The 27,231-nt window shown below is 55.2% G+C and overlaps 1 protein-coding gene across 1 annotated transcript in view; it reads right to left on the reverse strand.

The window, feature by feature from the left end:
• The window catches only part of DPP6 (dipeptidyl peptidase like 6), a 609,552-nt gene extending 591,084 nt beyond the window's left edge, over positions 1 to 18,468 (reverse strand). Inside the window, exon 1 of the mRNA XM_059711373.1 lies at positions 17,944 to 18,468. Within this exon, the coding sequence (XP_059567356.1) occupies positions 17,944 to 17,994 (51 nt within the window). The 5' untranslated portion in view covers positions 17,995 to 18,468. The remainder of the gene's footprint in view (positions 1 to 17,943) is intronic.
• Between the last annotated feature and the right edge of the window lie 8,763 nt (positions 18,469 to 27,231).

The raw sequence follows: 27,231 nt of genomic DNA on the forward strand, positions 1-27,231 counted from the left end.
CGACCTCGCTGACTGCCCGAGAGGGGCATTGAGCCATTCTCACTGTAAGACACTGTGAGGGACGCGTGGCCTCAGGCAGCAGTCACACCCACCAACAAGGCCATGGGGCCTCCAGGTCCTCTTGCCGTTCCCAGTGTCTCCCCCGCCAGCCAGGGGTTCTTCTTCCGACAGATGTGCCCGTGGCTTCACGAGCCTGTCCGCTTTCTGGCCAGCTTCATGGTGACCCGCACACACAGCAGCCCGAAATAAAGGCAGTGACGGCAGCAGCCCCCAGGTGAGTTCTCTGGTCTGTCATACACGAACCAGCAGCTCAGAAACCTCACAGGCACGGTGATCTCTCACCCGCTCTGCTTTCCGAGCCTGGGAAGCAAGTCCCTGGTGTAAATAAACGGGGGAGCTGGTGGCCTCCACATCCATCCACCCGAGTTTACATTTCTTTGATTAAAGTACATTTCATTTTTTTAAGCCTCTGAAAAGCAGAAAAGCTTATGCGAAATGCATTTCTTTTCATCAAAGTAGACCACTGTACAACTTAGAGACAAGAGTGCTGTGGAACTACATGTACAGAAAAGGGTGGTAAGAACTCAGTGAGTGAGGACAGATGGGGTGGGTGTGTCCCAAGGGCCGGAGTTCCTGCTCTTCTGTCCGCATCCAGCCAGGTTCCTCCAGGGGCGCTGGGCTCCCGGTCAACCCAGGAGCTGCGGACGGAAACACACGGTCCCGCCATCCAAGGAAGGAGAGGGGCACAAGGTCAGGTCGCCTGGCGCCCAGGACATGGCCACGACCTGCAGCTTTCCCGCAGTGACACAGCGCTGGGAGACCCAGGAAATCCATCTGTCCTTTAGACCTCGTTCTCAGCCACGAATTCTGCAGCCTCCCCCAGGGGCCAGCACAGCACCGCCTCGGGCACAGGTTGGGTCTGACGCGGCCCCAGACTTCCCACGGGAGCGGGCGCTCCCAGGGGTGCTCAGCGTCGTGGGGACAGCATCACCCACAGTGTTTACAAGGATGACCTCATCCTCTCCGTGGTCCAGGTGGTCAGACTGACTCGTGTGATCCATCAGTTAAGACAGCCAACGCTACTCGGCCGCACGGAGTCCTTAGTGAGACGTTATTTCCACAGCTTATAACGGGATAATGAAGAAATCTTCACACAGGCAATTGGAGATGATATTTCACGCGGAATGAAACGGCAGTCTCCCCGGCAGCCGCAGTGCCGTAAGATCCTGTGGTAGCGACCGCACGACAGGGACATTTATGGCACTGTGAGTCCAGAGACGGCGTCTGGCACGCACGGTGGGGCCAGGCCGGCCACGGGTGGTTGAGGCAATAGTTCCGTCCACGAGGCCGCTGCCTGCTGCCAGCTGCCACGTGACCTCATTTGCTTAAAACCAACAGCCAGCACATCAGACGCAAGGCTGCAGCAGGCTCTCCCAGGTGACGGGGATAAATGACCGGAGAAGCTGTTTATACAGAAATCTGCGATTTTCTGAAGGGTGTGACGAGGCTGTTAACATGGAGATCAAAACAAACAAAACCCAAAACAAAAACAAGCCAGCCTTACAGAGGACAGATTGCAGTGGTCACCGGAGGGAAAGGGGTGGGGAACGCAGTGGGTGAAGGGGTGGGGGCACAGTGGGTGAAGGGGGTGGGGGCACAGTGGTGAGGGGGTGGGGGCACAGTGGGTGAAGGGGGTGGGGGCACAGTGAGTGAGGGGGTGGGGGCACAGTGGGTGAAGGGGGTAGGGGCACAGTGGGTGAGGGGGTAGGAGCACAGTGGGTGAGGGGGTGGGGGCACAGTGGGTGAGGTGGTGGGGGCACAGTGGGTGAAGGGGGTGGGGGCACAGTGGGTGAGGGGGTGGGGGCACAGTGGGTGAGGGGTTGGGGGCACAGTGGGTGAGGTGGTGGGGGCACAGTGGGTGAAGGGGGTGGGGGCACAGTGGGTGAGGGGGTGGGGGCACAGTGGGTGAAGGGGGTGGGGGCACAGTGGGTGAGGGGGTGGGGGCACAGTGGGTGAAGGGGTCAACAGCCTGGAGACAGACATGCCCAGATGTGGGTGGGGTCCCTCTGCAGGGCACACACGGGTCACAGTGCCATGCTGACAGATGTTACCTCCAGTCCTACCTAAATACAAATAAACTAAGGAGACGACATCCTTATAGGAAAGTCTTTGAAATTGTTCTTTCATTTTTCCCTTCAATAGAAAGAGAAGAGTAGTTTACTCTGAAGCCGGATGCAACGTGAAGTGAGGGCCATTTTAAAGGTCAAACAGCAATCCTAGTTGTAACCGGGGCTCAGCCCCTCTGCCCACTGGACGGGAAGAGCCACTCTAACCCACGGAGGCACATGATCACCGTGTGTGGCACACACCGGGAAGGGAGGGCCTCCATCTCTCTCCTCCTGAACCTCTGCCTGGAGGGGAACTAGGCGTGGGGCGGCCCGTGTGCCCCTCCTGCCTTCTCATCCAGGAGGCTGGTGGCCCGGGGCGGGGCTGCAGGCCTCACACTCAGCCTCTACCGGGAAGGCCCAGGTGACACTTCCTGCAGATCGCACCCAGGGCCCCCGAGGAGGCGCTGGCTTGAAAGGTGGTAAAATACAGGAGAGGCCTCTTCTCTCTAAGGGTCCAACTGATGGCAGGGAGCCGTGCCCCTCCTCGCACAGCCTCCTACCGCACAGCTGGCAGCGGCGGGAGGGCCGGACCCCTGGCTCAGGCGCTGGCAGCCACCCAACTCTATGTTCACGGAACCCAGGGCTTCTCTCTGTCTGTTCAGACAAGAGGCACGACGAGCTTCTCAGCACGCATCAGAAAGGCCAGGGTCTAGCATACATCTCTCAATGTGAAATGCGGGTGACGCACTGCAAAGAAGACCGCCCCAACGGCCGCCGGGCGCTCTCCCATCGTGACTCAGCTCCAGACCTGGAGGGAACCTTCCAGCGCTCTGAGGTTCGGAGCCCTCCCCCGCCTGCAGCAGCAAAGGGCTCGCTCGCTGCAAAGCTGGGAAATGCTTCTAAAGGCTAAGAAAGTAACATGCAGAATGGTAACATGTAAGGATGGCCCAAGACGGCGTCCGCAGCCTTTAGCTTCGCAGAAGACGCTGGAGGGAGACAGGCCGCTTCCTAGGGCGGTGACACACGCCCGGTGGCACACACCCGGTGACACACACCCGGTGACAGACGCCACGGCATCCAGGGTGTGGGCCAATGGGCAGCGCAGAAGCCACAGGGAGGGAGGGAATTCAGCAGCAAAGGCCGCAGGGAGTAACCACTCACCAGCGTCTCCCGTTTTGGAATGCGATGCCATAGGTCGCTTACAGAAAGGCGCAGAAATGAGGGTCTCTGTTTTAAGGGTTATCTTGGAATATTCTAGAACAAATCAAGACTTGCTATGTTAAGAACTGGGAAGAACCTACATTTTCATTGAACCCCATTATTTGAAAGTGAGAAAATGGATCATAACTCCCAAACACAGTTGTACATAGAAAAACTTGTATAAACACAATTACTGCTGGAAAACAGACCTCAACCCTTGTTACCTGCTAACGTAGCAGCAGCATTTTCAAAAGACACTGTGGTGTTCAAAAGCTAGACTGACTGTTCTCACCTGCCTTGCTCAGGCTGTGCCCCTGGGGTCACCACTTTCCTGAAGTCAGAATGGCTACAAATGGCCTCAGAGAGTCTGAACGGGGCAGAGGCAGAGATTGCCTGCAAGTGAACAGCCCAGTGACCCCTGCCTGCACAAGGAACACGATGAAGACAGACAAGATTTCAAAGCTTAGTTACCCACCTTAAGAGAAAGGGGAGGAAGACCGCTTAATACCGAGTTGGAGAAATTCCGTTATGAGGAACACTGCCCTCATGTTCATGCCCATTTTTCCCTTTTCCAAGTTCACCCTATTATTTCCAACAACCCCCTCACTGCTTCGCTCTTTCTTCTTGCAAACAGCTCTGTGGGAAATGCTGCAATTTTTAGTCTCTCTGAGGCCTTCTAAGCGTCGCATTCAAAGGGCTGTGCTGGCACCTGGCACATCCTGGGGAAGAGAATTGGGGTGCAGGCTGAGAAGGGTGCGGCTTTGCGCGGAGGCCCTTCACCTGAGGCCCACGTCCAGGTGCGACTCCTCCGTGGAGCCTGCTGCCTGGGCTCCGCGGACCCCTCCTCCCTGAGGTCTCCCCCAAGGTGTCTGCCCGCACCCAGCAAGTCCTCACATAACCATTTTCCTTGAGTGTGTACATCCCAACTTCGCAATGCTCTCAACCTATATGGGCCACAGTTTCATAACCTACAAAGCTCTTTGAGCCTCACTTTGGGGGGAAAAATCTAACCTGACCTGAATCACTGGGTAGTGAACCTCCCCAGAATGGACAGGGAGTCGCTGAGACTTTTATTTATTCCACTTAGTGTGAGCATTCTTTTTTGCAGAAGTTATAATGGGTTTGTCCAACAGGGGTGGGAGCATTTTCCTGCCAAGGGCCATTTGGATATTTAGAACATCATTCACAGGCCACACAAAATCATCCACTTAAACATCAGCCTGCTCTACTTCGTCAAACATCTCATTAACTCACCCCAATGCCTTGGCAGGGCCAGACCGGATGATGTCATGGTCTTATGTGGCCCGTGGGCCACACGTTTCCACCGCCCGTCTACAGGGTGGTGCCCTGGACCCCACTGCGGGGGGTACCTAGTATCAAATGAAATCGTTTCTGGAACTCTGGAAAGTTCTGGATTCCTAATTGAGCCGCAGGCTCTCAGCTACATGGTGTGGACTGGCCCAGAGCAGGCTGCGCGGGCACCGAGCTTGGCGCTGTCGCCTGGATAAGTGCTTAATGGATGTCATGGCCCCTGGGACCTGCAGTGGCGCCCGATCGAAAGACAGAGGACACGACAGAGAAATGACTTAAATAGAAGTGTCAAAACATGACGGCACTGAGGCCGCGTGGGCGACCCTCATGCAAAGCACACGAACCTCTCTCTGCTGCCTGGGCATGCGGAGGGGATTGCTCTCGACCCCAGTTTACGAATCTGAATGTTACAACGTTCCCCCCCGCCAGTGGGCCTGACACAGATATCATGGTGTTTCTACACAACAGTCAGCGCGGGACTTCCTAAATGAAACGGCCGCAGGCTCTCCCTTCCCTCAGTTCAAATCCACCAGTGGCCACTTTTACTGTTTTTGCCTTGCAATCACTTTCCACTGAAAACTTTGAGCGGAGAGAACCAGAAACTCCTGTGGTGAAAGAGCACCTTCTGAGGAGTCATCGGGGTTCCTGGAGCACTGCCTGTGCCAGGCATGGGGGCGGGGGGCGGGGGGGGGGGGCCGCAAGGGAGCCAACGGGACAGGAACCCTGTCAGAGGGAGGAGCTTACGCTCTAGCTTGAGAATGGAAATCCAACCAATAAGTAAATAACACAAAGGCAAGAAACGGTGGAGAATGACTTTGTGTGACCATCTAGAGAAAGAGCATTCCAGAAGGAGAGAGCCAACACCAGCTCCAGGGGAGGGGCTGAGGCTAGCCGGCTGCAGCATCCCGGGAGGAGAGGCTGGGAGGGCAGCGGGGAGGTTCCAGGTGTTGGCAGCCACCAGGCAGTGTCCCGGGAGGACACGGGCCTTTTCCTAGTGAGGGAGAAGCCGCTGAGCAATCTGACCTGAACCTAACAAGATGAAGGTGACCGAGTCAGCGGCCCACCTCTGAGTTGGACACTGGCTTCTCCCTACGACCCAGCTGACCGTGGGCAAGGTCACCAGGAGCTTCTCTGAGCCTCGTCTGATAAGGGGAGGTAACACACTCCACCCAGGGCTGTCCCAGGGACGGGGTGAGAGGCGGGATGCGAAGTGCCACCTATCGGACATCACAAGGTGAGCACTGCAGACATAAGCGCTCTTGAAGGAAGGCTATCTGAGGTTCCGCTCCTGGACCAGAAGGTTCCAGGACAAGGACGTCCTTTGTCCCAGCCTCATACCACTCCCTCCCACATGGTGCAGGCCGGGTGCTCAGCCTGCCCAGGAAAGCCTGTGCTCTCGACACATGGTGGAATGTCTCTTGCCCCTAAACTTTTGGGAGAAGGGATGTCTCCTTGAGCCTGGTGTCCTTGGCCGGTGGTTTCCTGAGTCTCCACTCGCCTACATCTGTCTGCACCTCAGGCCTGCACCTCACGAGCCTGGGACAGCTCCAGCCCCTCTCGGTGAGTGTCTGCGGTTTGCTGGCTACTGTCCAGGCCATTCATATGAATGCTCTGCCATGAGGACCCACACAAATTAAAAACATGGCACACCATTCTCCTGCTGGAAAAGAAGGGGAACTATCTCCCCCCTCTCCTTTCTCTTACACCTTTTACCTTGGAAAACTATCATCACGCACTGTTTCAGGCCTGAAACCATGTGTTTGAGGACCAGATAGGCCCTCTGTCCCCTTTATGACCCAGGAATGGCCTTCCCAGGAAGCCGGGAGCAGTGGTTTTGAGATGCACATGTCCACCCTTGCCCCGCCCTGTGGGAGGCGACCTTGGCCTGTTCCAACCCACAGACCCGCCTCCTCCTGCAGACCCCCCTCCTCCTGCAGACCCGCCTTCTCCTGCAGACCTGCTTCCTGCCGCCTATGGGCACTTCCCACAGCCTGAGGCCAGCACTCGCCCTGGGCAAGGACCAGCTGTGTGACAAGTGTTCCACTTGAGGACTAGGGGCTGTGCCGTGGGAACATGGAGGATGCAGGCTGCCTGGCTCGGCTACATGCCGAGCGGGAGTTCTTTCCTTCTCTGCCTTTCTCAGCGGACGCCCAGGACAAGCATCACCACTGGCCCAGTGCTAACCCCAGTAATAAAGGTGTTTTCTCTCCCATGACCGCTGGGAGAGGACTCCGCCTCGAGGACGCTTCCCCAAGTGCTAGAGCCTCCTGCGGGAACTTCTGGAAGGAGCCTGCACGCCGTTCACGGAGGACTTTGCCAGTGTGAGCCACACGCCTCCCCCGACTGTGTTTAACAGGAAGGAGTTCAAGCAGCAAAGGAAGGAACACAGAGAATTGTGGTCAGAAGCTTCTAGAATACAATGCCTGTGGCGACCTGAACACACCCACTAAAGCCATCTGGGAGGCTGGACCTTTATCCTTCAGACGCTCGCAGGAAGCGCTGGGTCAGCCCACACGCGCCAGCCGCCCTCTTCCCTCAGCGGAGCTCAGGCAAACCCAAGTGAGACTGTCGCCACTGCCACCCCAGGGCCCGGCTGGGCAGCGGGGTCTCACCGGAGCCAGGGTCTGCATTAGGGTCCCTGCCCTCTGCTTGTGACGGCCCCTCCCTCACCTCCTCCAGGGCAGTGAGCCTTCATCTCAGACTCTGGGTTCCCACGTGGTGACTGAGGAGAGCTGCCCCTCCCAGCACAGCCACAGAGCCGGGGCCTGTCACGTGCCCTGAACCATTTCCCAGGACTGACCGCCAGGAAGCATTCACTCTGCTTTGCAGGGCGGCCCTGGACATGGCCGCGTGCAGTGGGCTCGGGTGCCTGGGAAGCAGGGAGCCTCGCAGGCACTTTAGTACCTGGCCCAGGGCCGCGGAGCACGTCCTGTCTGTGCTGAAGGAGAAGGAGGAAACCCTCTGCGGTGGGCTCCAGAATGGTCTTATATGCAGTAACTAACTTTTCTGGTGTCTAAGAAAATAAATCATTTAAAACCAGCGGAGTCAAAAATACAGCTTCAGAGCAGAGTGGGGAAATACTCCATGCTTTCTTAATAATGAAATTCAACAGCCGTCGCTTTGACCCTAATTCTACCCACGGAACCACCCCATCCTATAGCCAATTGAAGGTGAAATGGTCACACCAAGGAAATCAACTCATTTTGGGTCCTGACGCACAGCCCTGCTCGCTCCCCACAGCTGTGACGGGTGAGGCTGGAAGGGAGAACAGGACTTGGGCCCGCAGAACGGGGGTGTCCCGGCAAATACAAAGTACAAATAAGAGGCTTAATTCTCCTCTGAAGGCAGAGGCCCCGCCCCGCCCACTTTTCTTACAAAGTTTCTTCCTCTGTCCTTTTTAAGTCTTGTTTGTACGTCGATTGTTTTAATGGCTAAAAAAACCCACCGCAGCCTCAAAACTCAGACAGGCTTCCTGCAGGCCTGGAGCCAGGCCTGTGAAAGGCGGCATCAGGGAAGACAAGGCGCACCTCCCGGTGTCCTGGGAGAGATGGGCCAGGTGCCCTGGGCTCCGCACTGGGAACCTGCTGGCACAGCTGGCTACAGTCCCGAGCTGGGAGGAGGGCGACACTTCTTTGGTCTGTGCAGTGTGGTTAATGCCTTTTCTAGACTCAAACTGGCTTCTTTCTCTTCTGACTCAGCGGCAAAGGATTCTGGGCTGGAAGGAGACTGTTTCAATCCCATTTCCCCAGCGGGGGTTCTAACATGCAGCAGGCTGTGCACCCCATGCTGAGGGAAGCGTCCCCACCCACAGCCCTGGCCACTGTGGGCGTGGCGTCACCCATTGAGAAAGGTTTACAGCAATTTGATGGACTGATTCTGTATCTTTGAATCTAATAATACCAAATTTGGGGGTGTGTTTTTTGTTTTTAATCTTTAAATAACTTGATTGTTGTCGTATTTTATAAAAGCACGAATCCATAAGGAATGGACACTAAAAGATAAACTACCCCTCACAGCATATAGTTTAAGAACTGGTCAGGTACCAGAACCACCTGTTAAAGGGCAGGTGTGGGCCCGCCCTCGAGTTTCCTGATTGGTTGGCCTGGGTGGGGCAGGCAGATGCATTTCTGAGGCTCCCAGGTGAGGCTGACACTGCTGGTCTGGGCACCGCATTCCCAGGCCTGTTTGCCAGGACACACCTCTGAGCCTTGATGACCCTGCTTTCTCCTCAGAAACCAGGCAGGGGGTCTCCCCCCAGCGAACGGCCATCGTTTTGTTTCACGATTAGGTTATGGTGGGTGGTCATGGATTATCGCCACAAGAAGGCTGCAAAGCCCAGCCCCTGGCACCTGTAGACGTGTGAGCGCGCCCGCAGCCGCAGGCACACACACTCACACTCACACACACACACACACACACACACACACTCACGCTCGAGCAGTCAGTGGTGCTGTGAGCTCAGGACCCTCCGTTCCGTTTAATGCGCGAGCGCTCCGAGTGGCGCACACTTCTCAGAAGCACAGCAGCGAGAGGTAAATTATGAGAAACCACTGTTTTGCAAAGCAGCTACTTGCAATGTTCTTGGAGAACTTGACTGACATGCAAAATCCAGGGCGAAGGTGGATCCAGTAAGTTACCTCCAAAATGGCCGGTGCCCGGCCCCTGGCCCAGCTGACCCACTCAGCCTCTATTTCTCCCCGGAATCCAGCGACTCTTGGTCACCCTCCCCAGGAGCCTTATTCACCCGACCTGACGTCGTCAGAGGGAAATGTAATTCAGGAGAAGACAAAACAAGCGAACACAGGACATGAGAGCAGGAGAGAAGACCGGCCACACGTCTGGTCAACCAACTCCTGAGTCTGTGCAGCGTCCGGAATATTCCTCCGGGCTGGGAGGTGGGGGTGGGGAGGTGCGCTGCGGAGGGCTGGTTCCCTGCACCACCTCAGTGAGAGCAGGGCTTTGGTTTCGGGGAATCAGGAAGGAGGAGGAGGAGCAGGGAGGAGAGGGGGAGGGAGAAGAGGAAGATGAGGAGGAGGAGAAGCAGCAGGCATCAGAGAATGCCTTGCTCTCCATCCACCTGGGCTCTTCCGTGTGGCTGTAACTGAACACGAGTGAAGCCAGGGACTGTCTCCATCTCCCTCTTTATATAACATGACTCATCAGCAAGACTGTGGGGCCAACTACTCAGAATGCAGAACACTACTTCGTTAGAGCGGGGCTCCCCCGGGAAAACTTATACACACTCAGCTAAGCCCCAGGGATGGGTCCCGCTGGGAGGAGACTGCAAACTCAGACGGCACGTCGGACCTGGAGCCCAGAGGAAGGGGGTTCCATCCTTGAGCTCCGCTCGGCCCCCCGCCCACCACGTCCGCTCTCTCTGGAAGGCCTGTGACCCCTCCACTGGGGGCCGCTGTCCCTCTCCTGGGGTCAGAGACTAGAAGTGACCCTGACAGGCCCACCCCGCTTTCGGATGCCTCTGGCATCACGCCCCCGCGTGCTGACCTTCCTCTGCGGGGCCCGGCCCACCGGCTTTGGGAGACATCCTTCTCTCCGCCTTTTCTCTGTGTTTACTGGTGGCTGCACGCAGCAGCACTCACAGGACCTGAGGTCATGGGATGCCTCCGACCTCTAGCGGCCACCCCGTCCTCCCCAGGAATGAAGGTCTGTGCCCACTGCCCACAGCGCTTGCCCAGCCAGTGCGGATGCACTTCGCAGGCGTCTCTAAGCATGTGGAAGCCGCACCTCAAGGTGCACACAGCGGTGCCCCCCAGAGGAAGGAGGCCATGCAGCCATGCCAACCAGAGAGCCTGGGCCCCCAGGAGAACGCCTTGGACTAGGGGGTGTGCTCGGTCCCTCTTGCTCTCCTCCCACCTCCAGGCTGTCTCCTCCCAGGAGAGACCAGGAAGGAACAGGGTAAGACCACAGGGAACCTGGCCCGCCACGGGCCAGCCGCCAGGCCAGCGCCCACCGCGAGTCCCCTCTCCAGGTCGGCGCTCCTTCCATCACAGATAAGAAATGCTTGTCCTCCCAACACGAGGGGTTGCTGGAGTCTGATAAGATCGTGCACGTGAAATTGCCTTGTAATCGGAAAGGCACTAGGCAAACCGGAAGTTGTTCACATAATTAGGTTTGAAATGAAAGGGCGGGATCTTGAAAATATAGGAAAAATTTACAGTCACAGGAAGGAGAAGAGCAAACAAGTCCTCTTATAAAAGGTGTGCTCACGGTTGATTTGGTCTGATCAACTGAAATTTCTGGAAAACTACAATTTAACCAGAAAACCCCTGGTTTTCTGTTATAGATGATTTTTATAAAGTGTGTTAATTCTTTTTTTTGCCTGAGCACAGAGAATCAAGTCCATGCATGAATCCTTTCGGTGGAAATGTTGGCTTGAAGATCATTGATCCTCATTTCCCCAAAATGCAGGACGAGGAGGTGTGTGCAGCCAGGGGGCTGGATGGATGTGGTGCAAGGACAGCCCCTGGGAGCCATTTGAACTCCATGTCTCGGCATCATGTAAGACTGTTGGTCTAACTTACTCAAGTTCATAGTTGGGTTCTCGCGGGTAGAGGTTTTGTACATGTTCATACATTACCACAATAACGAGAATTATTTGAAGTAAAATTATGTGCTGCCTAATAGAGGCATTAGCCTAAGGGTTGGAGAAGAAGAGAGAGAGGAAAATAGTACTTTTCAAACGCTATTATGGAGAAGAAAATGGGATCAACCACAGGCTCTCCCGGAACCAGCCGCACCCACCCGGCCACAGGCGCTGCCAGCCGGTCCTGAGCCCGGCCCACCTGGCCGGCAAGTCCTCTTCCTCTTCACAGACAGCAACACCCAATTGGAAAGGAGGGTATCCTCGCATGATGGTGTATTACAACCTGTCGGGGGTTTTAACAGCCAAGCAAGTTGAGCGATCGAAGGGACGGTGCCCCCAGCAGCTCTCCCAGGAACCCACAGCGCTGCTCCACCGTGATGCAAGCATTTAATGTGAGGAGTGTGTGCAGCACACATGCGGGCAGCGGGCACCCACACTTCCGCCTGAGTCAGCCAGGCCTGTGGAGGGAGAGTGCTAGGTTTGTGACTTAGCAGTGTGCACATGTGCCACCTCCTTTCTTTGTCTGTACACCGTGAGGCACTGCGAGCCAGACTGGTGACCGGGAGGGGCCATGTGAGTCAGGGCAGCAGGAGCCATAATGTCAACAAATGTTTGTTCTGGTGGAGCCTCCTTCCCTCTCCTTCCCAATTGAGCCCGGGGCCCACACCGAAGGCCTGGTCACAGGCCTGCCCGGGGGAGGCGCTAGGATCAGCCATCTTCTCCAACTCTGGACCACACCCTGAGGAAACAGTCCTGTGAGACCCCGAGGGCTGAGGGCAATTCCAGCAGGTCCCTCCCCCCACCCCAGCCCCGCAGGGCCAGAGCCATCTTGCTCCTACCCTCCCTGTTTCTGTGGTTCCATTTGGTTTGAAGTAACTTTCCAGTTGATCACAGACAAATAATCGAGCACCTAACAGTCAGAGGGCTGTTCCCTGGGCAAAGGAAAAGGAGAGACGGCAGGGGAGTCCCCAGCCCCGTGGTTTCCCCACCCCAGCCCACAGCAGGGCAGGCGCTGCCTCCTTCTCTGCGCCATCTCACCCCATCGCTCTTTATTCTGGGACGTCTACCTCTCCTCCCCTGCACCTGCCTCGCCCACAGCCCACTACGCCAGACCGGACTGCGCCTCCCACAAACCACAGGGCTTCTCACTAGCCCTGTGACTGGTGGCTCCTTAGGTGGTGACGATGTTTGCTTTAAAGCGAGCCTGGAACCCAGTGGCTCCCCACCCAGCTGCCCAGCAGACGCCGCATTAAACGTGCTGATGCCCGGGCTGCAGTGCAGAGACCACAGGCTGCCGTGCACATGTGCGTGTGCACGGATGCATGGGTGTGCATGTGCATGTGTGTGCACAGTGTGCTGTGGAACACCCGGAGCTCTCCTTTGGAAGTCACTGATGTTTTTCCCGCAACTTAAACCTGTGACAGGATGGAAACCTCTGCCTTCAGGCAACCATCTCTGCGCAGCCTGCCCAGGCAGCCACCCAGGACCGCCGGGCATCTCGAAACCTCAAAACCGATGGTTCTGCCATCCAGCCATTGCCAAGACCCACTGTTCTGGGGGAGGGGGATTGGACCTCCCGCCTCTCCTGGCATGAAAGCCTGCCCGCCACCCCCAAGCCGCATGGTAAAGGCGGAGGGACTCTCACGATTCTGCCCCTCGGGCATTTCAGCTCCGCGTGCTCCAGGGCCCTGGGAGGGCTGGGCTCCCTCTTTCTTGGGTTCTAGAGTGTGGTCCTGTCAATCAAGTTCATCAAATACAACTGGCTCCGTGTAGGGACTCTCCAGCCGCGCCCTCAGTGTCTCAGGGCCTGGCTGCCCATTCACACCCTTCAATGTCCTTGTAATAACCCGGTAACTAGTACGAACCCTCCCAGGGTCCGAGAGGCTGTAGTGCAGCCATCGAACCCCAGGAGGGGCTCATGCGAACCTCGGGTCTAGCCGATCTTCCAGACGCACGGGCACCGTGACCTGAGACTGTCATCGGGCAGCACCTCCAGGACACAGCACTGGGACCAAGCCAACAGCGGGCGCCTGGCTGGCGCTGGGGCTGGGCCTGGTAGGGTCCAGGAAAACAACACACAGCCCTTGAAGTGAGCCTCAGCTTCCATTTCATCGCAGCCTGCGTGAGGCGTGGACCTCTCTGGCACGTGACCCGAGGCATTCAGACTCGGAGGAGTTCTTCAATAAAGAAAGACGCGGACAGCTGGGTCATGGCCTCTCACGAAAGCCCAGTCGGCGCAGGAAATGGACACCAGTCCGTGTTTAACACACTCGTCCACCCGAGCGCATTGGGCGCAGCTCCTGACTGCACGGGAACAAAGGACGCAGGCATTTCAGAATGCCCCACGCCACTTAGGACAGCAGAGAGTTCAAGCTAGCAGTACGACATCCTTAGTGCTGCCGTGGCGGCAGGAGAAGCTCCCACCACCAACGCTGCACTTGCCAGCCGTGAGCCTGGCTTCTGGCTGAGCAGTGCACCCCTGTGGAAGCCCACTGACCACCAGGGAACAGCTCCTGCATTGAATGTCTGCCCCCTGGTGGTCAGTGCGCATCATAGTGACCAGTCATTCCGCTGTTTGGTCGATTTGCATATTAGCCTTTTATTATATAGGATCTGGCTGAGCAGCTAGCTTTGAGAACTTCTTTCCTGGGAATGTTAGCAATTTTGTATATATTTTATTGGCAGCTAATTTTAATTCTTCCTGATCCTGTAAGCCCTGTAGGCGAGGTGAGTAAAATGCTCGTAGGCTTCAGGTGTGCAGTGGAAGCTGACGGGTTTATAAAGGGATGGCCCACAGCAAGGAGGTGGGAAAATGTCAACACAGGCACCAATGCGGTGACAGCCGGAGAGCCTGGGGCCTGAGGTAATTTTCGGATCCCATTTGAAAAGGTGAATTCTCCCCTGAAAACATGCCAAGATGCTCATTTAGAAACAACGCTGTGTGGCTTTTATGTCACCAGGTAGATGCAGCCAGTGTCAGGCGACAGGAGTTGTGTTTGCAGATCTCACCCAGCACAGGAAGGGACAGACCAGACCTGAGAGATCCTGGGCTCCAAACCTCCCACATCCAACCAGTGACCAGAGACCTCCCACCATCCCCAGGGCCATGGAGGAAAACACCAGCTTTCCCTGCAAAGGGGATCCCCAGACTGCAACTTTTTTTTATTTTTGCTGCTTTTCACTGGAGGGTATTTTTCCATTGATTTTTAGAGAGAGTGGAAAGAAGGGGGAGAGACACAGAGAGAAAACATCCATGTGAAGAGACACATCGATTGGTTGCCTCCTGCACTTACTCTGACCTGGGCCAGCCGGGAATCGAGCCTGCAACCAAGGTACATGCCCTTGACTGGAATTGAACCTGAGGCCCCTAAGTCTGCAGGCAGGTGCTCTAATCACTGAACAACCCGCCAGGACCCAGACTGCAACTTGCATTGAAACCCAACAGCAAGCAACCATGAGATCCTCAAACATTCCTGTGGTGTCAGACCTCCAACTCTCCTCTGACGTGACCTGGTCGCCACCCTCCTGTAGCCACCATCCACTTGCAGAGCCACCAACACACACCCAGGGAGGGGCCGCAAGACTTTCACTGCTCACCCAACCTTCTCTTGGTCTCCACAAAGCAACCCAATGTCTGTGGAAAGCTCCTATGGACAGAGCAGGGCGGGGGAGGGGTGTTATTGGGATAATAAACATTTCCATTCACCCTAAACCTACTGCGAGATGGTGCCTTTCGGACACAGTCGGCTCCATGTAAACTGTGGGGAAGGAAGTAGGGTGGCAGCATGTTGGCGACACAGAAAGACGGGCTGAGGAAGCGTGCAGGTCATCCCCCATGCATTTTCTGAGATTTTCTGAAAATACAGCTATTTGTAAATCATCCCCCATCTTTCTCAATGGATCAAACTGCAGAAGGATGTGGCCTGCAAAGGCGGGGAGTTCTCACAACATTAGAAATAGACTTTCTTCGGGAATTAATGTACAACTTGTGAACTGATTCCACCAATGCTATTCCCTTCACTTACCCAAAGGAGACCAGGTAGTACACGGACAAGTCTGCCTTCTCTTCATCATCTGTGTCAATAAGCTTTAACCCAGTGTGTGATGATTAGCATACTTCATAGATTTCATACAAATCCCTTTTCCAACAAGCACTATGGTTTGGCAAAGACAGGCCAGAATGCTACCACCACGGCTTTTTAACCACCAGCCTCAGGTCCAGGAGAGCCACACGATGCAGACCTGGTGGGAAGGGCTGGATTACAAACACGGCACACGGGCTGTCACTGGCCACCACTCCTGCGGCCATTCCGGCAGCACCAAGGGTCCCTCTTTCAAACAGCAAACCCCCAGCATTCGCCCTGACAGCTCTGCCGGCTCCGGCACTGTGCAGGGGCCTCGGTGTGTCTCCATGTCCCGACGTCACACACTCTGCCTAGCAGACAGATGCGCAACCCTCCACTCTCAGCAACTGGAGCAAGTGGCCCGGCCTCTTCCCGGATGCAAAATAGCACCTGAATTGCAATCAAGTTGCGGGAGCAACGGATGTGCCGGCCCCCGAATCCCAGAGAGGCTGTGATTAGCAAGAGTCCTCCCCGTGGCTGAGGGAAAACGAGGGCTCCAAAAGTCCCCACACGATGACACGACGCCGCGCTCGCGCCGTGGGTGCTGCGTGGATCTCACTGGAGCACAGATCTCAAACCAGGTACGAACCACACTGCAGAGCAATCATGATCCATTTGAGAACTGCTGCAACATTTCAGAGTTAAGTCTGCGTCTCATTTTTCTCCCAGGCCATTGGATGGTCCTAAAACTATGATCAGTTGCTGTAGAATTCTCTAGGCTTTCAACTCGCTCTGATTCTACTATTCACAGCAGACACAGCGGCGTGCAGACATGGGCACCACGCGGAACATTGCTGCGCAGGGTATGGGTGGACATGGCACTAGCAGTCCCTGTCTTCTTGATTTTCTGAAGTGAAGGCATAGAGGGGGTAGTGGGCACCTTTAAAGTGGGTAGTACAGATGGAATGCAAAGATCGCTAGGTCATAATGTGCTGAGTCGTGAGAAGAAATAGTTACTTAACAACAGATTTAGGTAATGAGTCAATAATATTTCATTATTATTATTGTTAGCCATTATCATTAATTTGAATCCTTTCTCTCTCCTCAGTCCTAAATGTGTAGGTTGCATTAGCACATCACAAGGCATAATATACAAGCGGCATTATGCGTGTGGGTGGGGATTTAACTGGAAAGCATCACTCTCTACACGTTCTCGCCCTGTTTATACGAGACACTATGCTGAGCAGCGCTGGGCTCCACGGTGAGTGGGGAGATGAGGGAGCCAGATGCACTTACACAAACAAGCAATTAGGTCCGCAGTCGGCAGAGAACACAGACCTGAGGGGCCTTAAACGGGGGTGTGGTCTGGGGAGGGGATCCTGCAGAACAACGCCCTGGATACAGTGACTGCGCTCCCAGGGCGGCAGGGCATGGAGGGGGGCCCACCTTAGCCACAGTCAGCTTCCTAGCCGAGCAGACAGCCCCTTCCTCCACCTGCAACAGGTGTCTGGCTGTGGGTGTCCTACGCCCGCCAAGCGTTTGCTCCAACTTTTCATTTCTTCTCTCTTTTCATTTAAAGCAAGACCTCAAAATGGATCACTGATTGGGTTGTCTCAAACACACCTCTGCCCCCACCCCATCACGTGGGCTCAGCCCGCCTCAGAAACAACACCAGACCTTGACCCTGAAGGCAGCCCCATTTCCAGCTGCTCCTTCGAAAGTGGCGGGGCCATCCCATCTGGTGGTCCCTCCCTGACCAGAAGCACCCTGGGGCAGGATACAGACCCCGGCAAGCATCCCACACCAACACCAAGGGGTTAAAACGTCACCCAAACAAACACGTACAGGCACACGCACATTTCAACAGAACAAGATGGCAACCTCCGCGTCCTCACCGGGAGGTGCCCGCACCCTGACCCCCGCCCCACGCAGGACCCGGACCGCAGGAACGCCCAGGCTGCGGGTCCTGGCGGGCAGGCAAGGGGTGGGCTCGCTGGGGAGGCGGGAAGCCCTGAGTTAGCAAAGTTGTCCAGGCTGAGGTACGCCCTGGAGCACAGAAACCCTCAGGGGACAACATGCCATGATTATGCTCATGGGCACAGTCACCCTTGCTGGTGGGGTGTCATCCTTCTCAAATCCAGGGTGCGGGCCCTGCCTGATGGTGGCCAAGGCGGCAGCAGGGGCCTGGTGTGCCCAGGATGGATCAAAGGCTCAGCCGACCCCAACAGGTCTCGGCCCTGGGGACGCAAACCGGAGCCAGGCTCTGGCACCAGGCCCCCCGCCCCCCTCCGACTCCGCATTTCCCCAGCACAGCCTCGGGGTCTGCTTGGAACGCGGACAGAGCCCCCTCCTCACCTCGCCGCCCGCCCCCCCCCCACCCTTCCCCCCTCCTCCGCGCAGACACCAGCCACAAGCCCCAGCAGAGGAACCAGGAAGCCGCAAAGTTGTGATTTGCAAATGAACGCCTGGTCCTCTGCGCCCCGCAGTCTCCAGGCGGATTGCCGGGGGGAAGTCAGGAGGGCGCCCTGCGGGCAGCGCCAGGGTCTGGTCACTGCCAACGGGTCAGAACTAGCGAGGACAGCCCCCCACACACTTCCCGGCTCCTTGCCGAGGTCCTCCCGACTCCCCGGCAACACCCCCTCGCGCCGCGCGCACTCACCATCATGTTCCCTTGCATCTTGGCGGTCTTAATCATCGCCTTTTCCTTCATTTTGTCCCAAGTGTGAATCCGACTCCTGGCGCAGAAGAGTAACTTAATCCATCGTCTCGGCGGGGATCCAAGCGGAGACGGGAGCGGCCGGCGGCCACGGGGTGGCGTTGGCTTTTCCGAAGATTTTTGCCCACCTGCGCCCGCCCTGCCCTCTCCTCTCCCGGGCGGATCTCAATCAACTCTCTGGGGCCGCAGCCCAGGAAGGAAAATGAAAGCTGGAGAGGAGGTTGTGGGCTTCCAGCTGCTTCAAACAAAGCGGGAGCCTGGGAGCGGCGCTGGCCGTGGGACCGGCTCCCACAGCTGCGTGTCAGGCTGGCTCGCAGTCAGCGCTCAGCCTGAGACAGCGGCGTGACGCGCGCAGGGCGCACTCGGGGACACGGCGGCCCGGCGGCTCAGGAGCTCCTCGGGCGGGCGGCGCGGACGCCTCGGTTCCCGCACTTGTCCTGAAGGGTGGGGGCCCCGGAGGGGCGGCGGCGGGGCCAGGGGCGGACCGGAGGGCGTGTGCGCGCGCGCAGTGCGCGTGCGCGCGCGTACACCCGGGTGCTCTGCCTGGACTGGGCTGGACCAGAAAGACTCGGGCGCGTGGAGGTTAAGGGATCCCCAACGGTTTGGGTAGAGGTGGGAATCCCTGGGCAAACAGCCTCTCCGAGGCAGACGCCCCCTCCCCGTTCGGCCGTGTGCACCCGGTGCACGTAGACCGGGTTTTACAAACACGCTCCGCAATGATTTCCCTGGTGGAGCCGCCCCCTCATGCTCCGGGGTGACTTGGATCGCGCCAAAGGGGCGGGGAGGCAGGGGGAGCAAGGCGCGCTGTGCTCCTTGGCAGCCAGTGTGGCGAAGCCGAGGGGGGAAGCGGCTGGCCGGCGGAGAGGGCAGCCTATAAATCTGTTGTTTCGTGTTACTAGGGGACACGCAGCGTCTCCATGGTTGCACCAGGTTGCACAGGAATCTGCGGCTGCAGCAGCTCCAAGCACCACCACCTTGCTGGACAGCTCCGCCCGCTGGCACGCCGCCCTTGGGCTCCACTGCCCTCAGGACCTCCGCCCCAGACGCGCCCCGGACACCCCGGGCGCCTTTGTTTCTACGGATCTGATCCCATGGGCTTCCTCCAGCCCAGCCCGGCACCGAGCTGTCTGCGTGGCTCCGGAGCCACTGGGCTTTCGCCCGAGCCCAAACCAGCTCCGATTCCACGTCCCAACCGCCACCCCTATCGGCAAGTGGTCCAGAGACGCGCTCGGGTTCCCGATCCCCACCCCAGGACACTCCTGGGATTAATCAGTCCCAACCGTGGTTTCGCCCCATCACACAGGGACGCGCGCTCCCGAGAGCGCGTCACGCAGAGGATGGTCCAATTCTCGCGCTGACCAACCCAGGCTGCTGGAGGAGCAGACAGAGGAGGCCTCCCCACGCGGCTTCCCTCCCCAGGGCCCAGGCCGCAACCAAACAGGGACTCTGCTTCTGAGGGCGTGGGCGCAACAGGCTTGAACTCACGTTCGTGTGCGCGTGCGTGTGTGTCTGTGTGTGTGGGGGGGGGGGAGGGTGGTCGGTGCGGGAGGGGGGGCAGCGCGCCCTCCGCTGGGGAACAGTGGCAGCAGAAAGCTGAAAGCTGGGAGGGGGTTGAGTAGCCTGTCTATTTTTTTACATTCACAAAAAATCACGTGCAAGAATGAGTAAGAGGACAGTTTTGAACCTGCGCCAAAGCAGAAAATTCGGAGCAATCACAATAGTAATCATATGTCAATTACCCACAATGCCCGCACACGTGCATGTATTATACATTATATGCATATTGTATGTATATATGACCTACATCATAATGTGTGCATGCAGAAGCACACAGCAGTTGGTTTACAGGTGAAAAGCACTGTAAAGTACCACTTAATGCCCTGTCTTAAGTGGTAGATGGAAGAAACCGGTGAGCAAAGTTGAAAGCTTGCAAAGCAGCTTTAAGGAATGTGGATTTGCTCAGAAAGGGGCAGGCTGCTTCCCTTTAGAATCGCTGCCCTTCTGTGGTCGGCTCTTCATGACTTCTCTGGAGGGGAACAGGGCACAGATCATCCTTGTGCAAGTGACTAAAAGCCAAAAATACTGCCAATCTCAATTCTCTTTTTAAGCAGCAATAGCTGTGCTCCCTGTTTGTGATTTGAGGAGGTGCTAATTGGTTTGTAATCTTCACTCTTTTACCCACCCAGGGCAGGCCAGTTAGAACTGCTTCCCCCAAACATGCCTCTCCCCTCCCACTACCAGGCGATGGAGTAGGGAGGGGAAATCAAGAAAACAAGACCAAAGGATAGTGTTTAACCTGTCATTTTTACAGCTTCCTTCAAATATCCCTGTAGATGGAAAGTGGAATGATATGGATTAAACTTTAAGCTAATAAATAATTCTAGCCCTGACCGGTGCTGACCAATGGTTAGAGTGTGGGCCCACGCATGGAAACGTCCTGGGTTCGATTCCTGGTCCAGAGCATGTACCTGGGTTGCAGGTTCGATCCCGGCCCCGGGGTGGGCATGTTTGGGAGGTAACCAATCAATGTGTCTCTCCCCCATCAATGTTTCCCTCTTTCTCTCTCTCTCTCTCTCTCTGCCCCCACTCCCGCCCTCCCTTCCAGTCTCTAAAAACCAATAGAAAAGATATCCTCTGGTGGGGGCTAACAAACAATGAATAAGTCAATAAACAACTCTGCTGGTGTGCCCGATGTTCTCCCCAACACTCCCCAACAGCGAGGGCCAAAACTCTTTGTCTGGGCGGTGGGGTTCCCTTGCCCCTGCCTGGCCAAGGGAGGTGGAAAGGCCCAAGGCAGTGCCAGGACTGAAGGCAGGGAGAGGGTTCACTCTACCTGTAAAAGAGCAAAGCAACTCGGAATATTCAGTAGTGACCATTCACTCTTTGCAATCTGTCTGCATTTAGCCACTGACTTGTGGAATGCTGGGGAGGCTAGTGGTTTTGTCCATCCTCTCCTTCATCCTTAATTTACTGTTCACTTCAGAGGCTACTGAGATTAAAGTAGCTGTGATGCCAGTTGAGGCCTTTGGCAAACATTCAGCACCACGTTTGACATCAGGTAGTATTTACAGAAAAGAAGACAGACAAGAGAAAATAGGTACAGGCAGGTTGGGGAGCAAGAAGGAAGGCAAGATATTTTTTTAAAAAAGTGTTTGAAAAAGGAGGATTCTCAGTTGCCATGTCATTTATGAGAGAATTAGATTGGAAAGTATTGAACACTAGAGGCCCGGTGCATGAAATTTGTGCACAGGGAGTGGGGAGGGGGGGTCTCCACAACCCAGCCTGCACCCTCTCCAATCCGGGACCCCTCAGGGAATGTCCAACTGCCAGTTTAGGCCCCATCCCAAGGATCGGGCCTAAATTGGCAGTTGGACATCCCTCTCACAATCCAGACTGCTGGCTCCTAACTGCTCACCTGCCTGCTGGCCTGATCGCCCCTAACTGCCCCCCCCCCCGCTGGCCTGGTTGCCCCCAACTGCCCCCCCTGCTGACCTGGTTGCCCCCAACTGCCCCCCCCCACCGGCCTGCTCACCCCTAACTGCCCCCCACTGGCCTGGTAACCCCTTACTGCCCCCTTGATGGCCTGGTCACTCCTTATTGCCCCCCTGCCAGCTTGGTCACCCCCAACTGCCCCCCCTGCCAGCCTGGTGGCCCAATGCAGCCTGCTGTTCAGTCGTTTGGTCGTCCCTCACCAACCGCCCTGCCAGCCTTGTTGCCCCACACACCTGCTGTTCAGTCATTACTGTTACTGTGTCCTGGACAATTTGCATATTCCTCTATTATTAGTATAGACTAGAGGCCCCATGCACAAAAATTTGTGCACTCGGGGGGGGGGGGGGTTCCTCAGCCTGGCCTGTGCCCTCTCGCAGTCTGGGACCCCTCAGGAGATAACGACCTGCTGGCTTAGGCCTTCTCCCGGATGGCAGAGGGCAGGCCCAATCCTTAGGTGCAGCCCCTGGTCGGGCTCAGAGCAGGGCCGATTGGAGAGTTGGGGCACCGCCCCCTGTCATGCACAGAGCAGGGCGGATCGGGAGGTTGCAATGCCACCCTCAGTCACGCTCAGGGTAGGGCTGATTGGGGGGTTGGGGCACCGCCCCCTGTCACACTCAAGGCAGGGTCGATCAGGGGGTTGGGGAGCTCCCCCCTGTCACGCACAGAGCAGGGCCGATCAGGCGGTTGAGGAGCTCCCCCCTGTCACTCACAGAGTAGGGCCGATAGGGGAGTTGGGGCACCGCTCCCTGTCACACACAGAGCAGGGCGGATCAGGAGGTTGGGGCGCCGCACCCTGTCACATACAGAGCTGCAGGGCGATCAGGGGGTTGGGGAGCTCCCCCCTATCAGGCACAGAGCAGGGCTGATCAGGGGGTTGGGGCACCTTCCCCTGTCACGAACAGAGCAGGGCGGACAGGGAGGTTGTGGCCCTGCCCCCTGTCACACACAGAGCCGCAGGGTGATCAGGGGGTTTAGGCGCTGACCCCTGTCACACTGATCCTGGTGCCGGGAGGCCTCGCGGCTCCGCTGATCCTGGTGCTGGGAGGCATATTACCCTTTTACTATATAGGATAGAGGCCTGGTGCATGGGTGGGGGCCAGCTGGTTTCCCTTGAAGGGTGTCCTGGATCAGGGTGGGGGTCCCGCTTGGGTGCCTGGCCAGCCTGGGTGAGGGGCTGATGGCTGTTTGCAGATGGTCACATCCCCTTCAGGGTGGGGGTCCCCACTGGGGTGCCTGGCCAGTCTGGGTGATTGGCTGAGGGTCGTTTTCAGGCTGGAGGGTGACTGAAGCTCCCAACCTCTCTTTTTTTTCTTTTTTTTTTATTCTGGGCCAGCTTTAGCTCTGAAGCTTGGCTGCAGCTCTGAGACCTGGGCTGCTGAAAGCAGGTATCTTGTTTGTTTGGGCTCTATAATTGAAACACTGTTTCAACTCCAGCTCTGAGATCCCGGCTGGCTGAAAGCAGGTTTCTGGGGTTTTGTTTAGCTTCTATATTTGTAACAATGTTTCAAACTGCAAGCTCAGAGGCCGGCAGTGCAGGCGGGGAACTTTGGCTTCCTCCATCACTGAAGCAAGCAAGCCTCATGTTCGCTTCAAGCTGCCTGGCTGCCAGCCACCATCTTGGCTGGCAGTTAATTTGCATATCGCCCCAATTAGCCAATGGGAAGGGTAGCGGAGGTATGGCTAATTACCATGTTTCTCTTTTATTAGATAGGATGACATGGCCATCAGAAGCTCACTCCCCACCCCGCCTCAGAATGTTTTCTCCTGTGTTGTCCTGATGAACAAGGACCCATCCATGGGCAGAGGGTGTAAATGTGGTCCTAGATTTACCCACAAGTTTGGCTCATGTCTCCAGTGTCTGCAGCAGGATTTGCTGTTCTCTGTCCATTCTGCAAGGCCAGCATGTTTCCCTCATGATTCCCTGCCCGCCCCCGCCCCCCCAAACTACTTCTGTTAGGTTCCAGCAGATAGAATCTGCCATGTTTCGCAGCACCTGTGTCCCATCTGTGTCTGCTTAGTGTTGATTCATGGACACTGACATGTGGGCCAAAATGCATGGGCTCTTTCCTCTCCACATACTTATCTCTTGAACACGAATGAGTGTGCTGTACTACGCACACAGCGTACAGTGAAGGAGAAGGGAGGGGGCCCTGGTTTAGACCCGCTGCCATGCCACTCCTCTTCAGCATTTGAGGCACGTGAGGCTGACCCACAGCAACTCCGCTCCTGAGCCAACAGTGCCTTTTATCCTAACAGGTCAGTTAAGACCCCTGACTCACGCTGTCTTTTGTTGGAGTTAAGAACTTTCATAAGGAGATATAAAGAATATTAAACTATTAATAGACAGCTCTTTTATACATGAGAATATCTATGTAAAAAAGTTCTGTAAATGAGCAAACTATGAGAAAATTTAAGTTAAATATTAGAAAATTTAAGTGTAATATGTTTTTATTGATTTCAGAGAGCAGAAGGGAGAAGGAGAGAGGGATAGAAACATCAATGAGAGAGAGACACCAGTTGGCTGCCTCCTGCACGTGCCCTACTGGGAATCAAGCCCCACAACCTGGGCATGTGCCCTGACCAGGAATCAAACAGAAAACCTCTTGGTCCAGGGATGATGCTTAACCAACTGAGCCACCATGGCCGAGCCACATACCTGTTTTACCAAAGCAGTAGGGCAGCATATATATTTCAGGGTTCCTGTGCAACCTTTTATAAAGGAGAAATGGAATGAAAGTAAGGACATAGAGAGGGGTTTCAATTTGTGTTTGAGATGATACAAACAGGCTGGGCACAATGCTGGGATCACATGGGTGTCTTGACTTCTGCCAGGGTTCTTCTCATTGAGCCTGAGCTTCTATGTGCCCAGGAAGTAAGGAAACCCTGAATAATTATCAGTCATCTGGCCTCTTTCTCATTAACCAAGAGGGCTCAGGCCTGCGTGTTTGAGAGTCGCAAGCCCCAGTGCAAAACCATGACTGAAGTATCTGTACAACACCCCCCATTTCTCTCCTGCTAGGGATGCCACAAGTGTGTATTTTCACAAGCCTACATTTGACTCGTTTGCTTTTCTATAAAAATCATATGAAGTCAAAGCCATAATGAGTTGCCCTTTCGCACCCATTAAAATTGCTACAGTGAAAAGTCAGAAAATGACAAGTGTCGGTGAGGATGTGGAGAGACTGGACCCCCATCCACTGCGGGTGGGGATGTGAATGTGCGGCCGCTGTGGGATCAGCCTGGAGGTCCTCAAAACGTCAGGCAAAGAGTTACCATTTGGCCCAACAATTCCAGTCCTTTCAAGAGAAGAGAAAACATCTGTCCACCAAAAGCCTGCACGCAAATGTTCACACAGTATTACCCATAATAGGCCAACAGGGGCAGTAACCCCACCTTTGCCCCTGGAGAGTGGGGAGCAGTGTGCTCCCTCCTTTCTGAGGAGACGGATCAGCCATAAGAGGAATGACACGTGGAGTCACGCTTTCTGTGGGGGGACACTTCTACAAGGGTTCTGCTGAGTGAGAGCCACTGGGTGCTGCTGGGCTGGAGTCCTTACGATCCCCTGAGAAAAAGAATTTTCTGAGACTCACAGGGGAAAACGAGTGATTTTTATTTGCGAATGAAGTCTCCATGTTTCTCAGTCCCATTTCCCTGGGTCCAGTCCTAGAAGCAGCACAGCTGGGTTCCGTGAAGCTAGACGCAAAGCCAGTGTCCAGAGCTGCCTTCCGTGTTGGAGCCGGGCCCAGCTCAGTGCCGGGAGCCGGTCCATCCTTGCTGTTTCAAGGGACCTGGCATATATGGCATACGGTTCTTAATATGTTTGCTCACCTTCTTGGTGCTGTGTTTTAACCAAGGTCACCTCTCTGAGAAAGGTTGAATCCCCAGGTAGGGATTTTCCCCTGAAGTTAGGGAGGGAATAAAACCCCTCAACTAAGTGCCAGGTGGGTAATTAATCACTTTAACTATGAACAATCATGCTTAAGCTACATAATCTTTACTCCCTGGAATGGAGATAAGAAACGCCCTAACCTTTGTAATAGAGATTGATAGGATTGAATCGACTGGTATAAATACAGATGTAACAAGACAGAAAGACTCAGAACTTAGGAGACAGAACCTAGGCACAGAACCTACACAGAACATTCTCTAGAGACAGAAGAACTTCGCTGGAGAGAACATGGCAAAAGATCCTGGACAGAAACTGGCCTCAGAACCTAGAGACAGAGCTTAGCGAGAGAACATGGCAAAAGATCCTGGACTGAACCTGACTACAGAAATTGGCAAGAGAACCTGACTAGAACCTGGTGACTTAACCTGGCTGGAGAACCTGGACAGAACCTGGCTGGAGAACCTAGCAAGGGAACATGGCTACAGAACCTGGCTGGAGAGAACATGGACACAGAACCTGGCTGGAGATCCTAAGTAGAACCTCTCTGGCGATCCAGACCAGAACTTGGCTGGAGATCCTGGCTGGAGATCCTGGCTAGGCTGCTGATCAACTGAACACTGTCTCCGTGTCCTTCCTTCTTCACCGACTCCGTCTATGCCTTTGGGAACCCCTGGACCTGCTGGGGTTGGACACCAGCAGCTCAGCATCAGGCTGGCAGCAGCCCATCAGTCATTACGTGTGGGGGCCCCAGGGCGTGGGCCTTGAGGGTAATGCAGGAGCGCTCGCCGAGCATCAAGGGGACCCAAGAGTCCCCAAAGCACAAGAGACACCAAGAGAGCACATTCCTTCATTCAGGGGATTACACAGCCCAAATTTCCAAGGGCTGGCAGTGGCCACGCCCATCCTGGCCAATAACCTTTGTCCCCACGTGTGATTGACAGCAAGCACCTTTGCTAGTCCCCCGACTTTACCGGGCATGCGTCTACCTCCCCTTTGTCCAGTCTCCTTCCCTCGGTGTTTGGCAGGGGACATGCCTATAATGTCTGGCTCCCCCTTTGCTCCTTTCCTGTTATTAATAACTAGCTAATTACAATAGTATCAAAAGAAGTGGTTACAAAAACTTCATGTTTGTGGTTCCAGTTACATGTATTGTCCAAATCGGGAAAGCTGAAGAGACAGAAAATAGTGATTACCTAGGACTAGATATGGGAGATGGGGGGAGGGGGTGCTGTGGTGAGGATGGGGTTAGGTATAAGAATTATTTTTGGGGTGGTGGTGATGAAATATTCTAAAATTAGATTAAGGTTCCCTAGCTTGTTTGGCTCAGTGGATAGAGTGTCAGCCTGCGGACTAAAGGGTCCCAGGTTTGATTCTAGTCAAGGGCACATGCCAGGGTTGTGGGCTCAATCCCCAGTAGGGGGCATGCAAGAGGCAGCCGACCAATGATTCTCTCTCATCATTGATATTCCTCTCTCTCTCTCTCTCTCTCTCTCTCTCTCTCTCTCTCTCTCTCTTCCTCTCTGAAATCAATAAAAATATTTTTTAATTAGATTAAGGTAATGATTGCACAACTGGGTAAACATACTAAAAATTACTGATGTGTCCATTTTAAATGAGCCAACTTTCCTGCATGAAGTTATATATTAATAAAACTATCTAAACAAGACGGTGAAAAAAAAAAGTAAAACCCTCAGAGGAGTCTGCATTTGGAAGCATTTTAACTTTTAATTTAAAGAAATTAAAATAAAAAAAATAAAAGGCATTGTGAGTATCCTATCTAATAATAGACAAACATGGTAATTGACCTTACCTCCAATACACTTCCCATTGGCTAATCAGGGCTATATGCA

Source organism: Myotis daubentonii, chromosome 10, assembly GCF_963259705.1.
Source record: "Myotis daubentonii chromosome 10, mMyoDau2.1, whole genome shotgun sequence".
Classification (NCBI taxonomy): Eukaryota; Metazoa; Chordata; class Mammalia; order Chiroptera; family Vespertilionidae; genus Myotis; species Myotis daubentonii.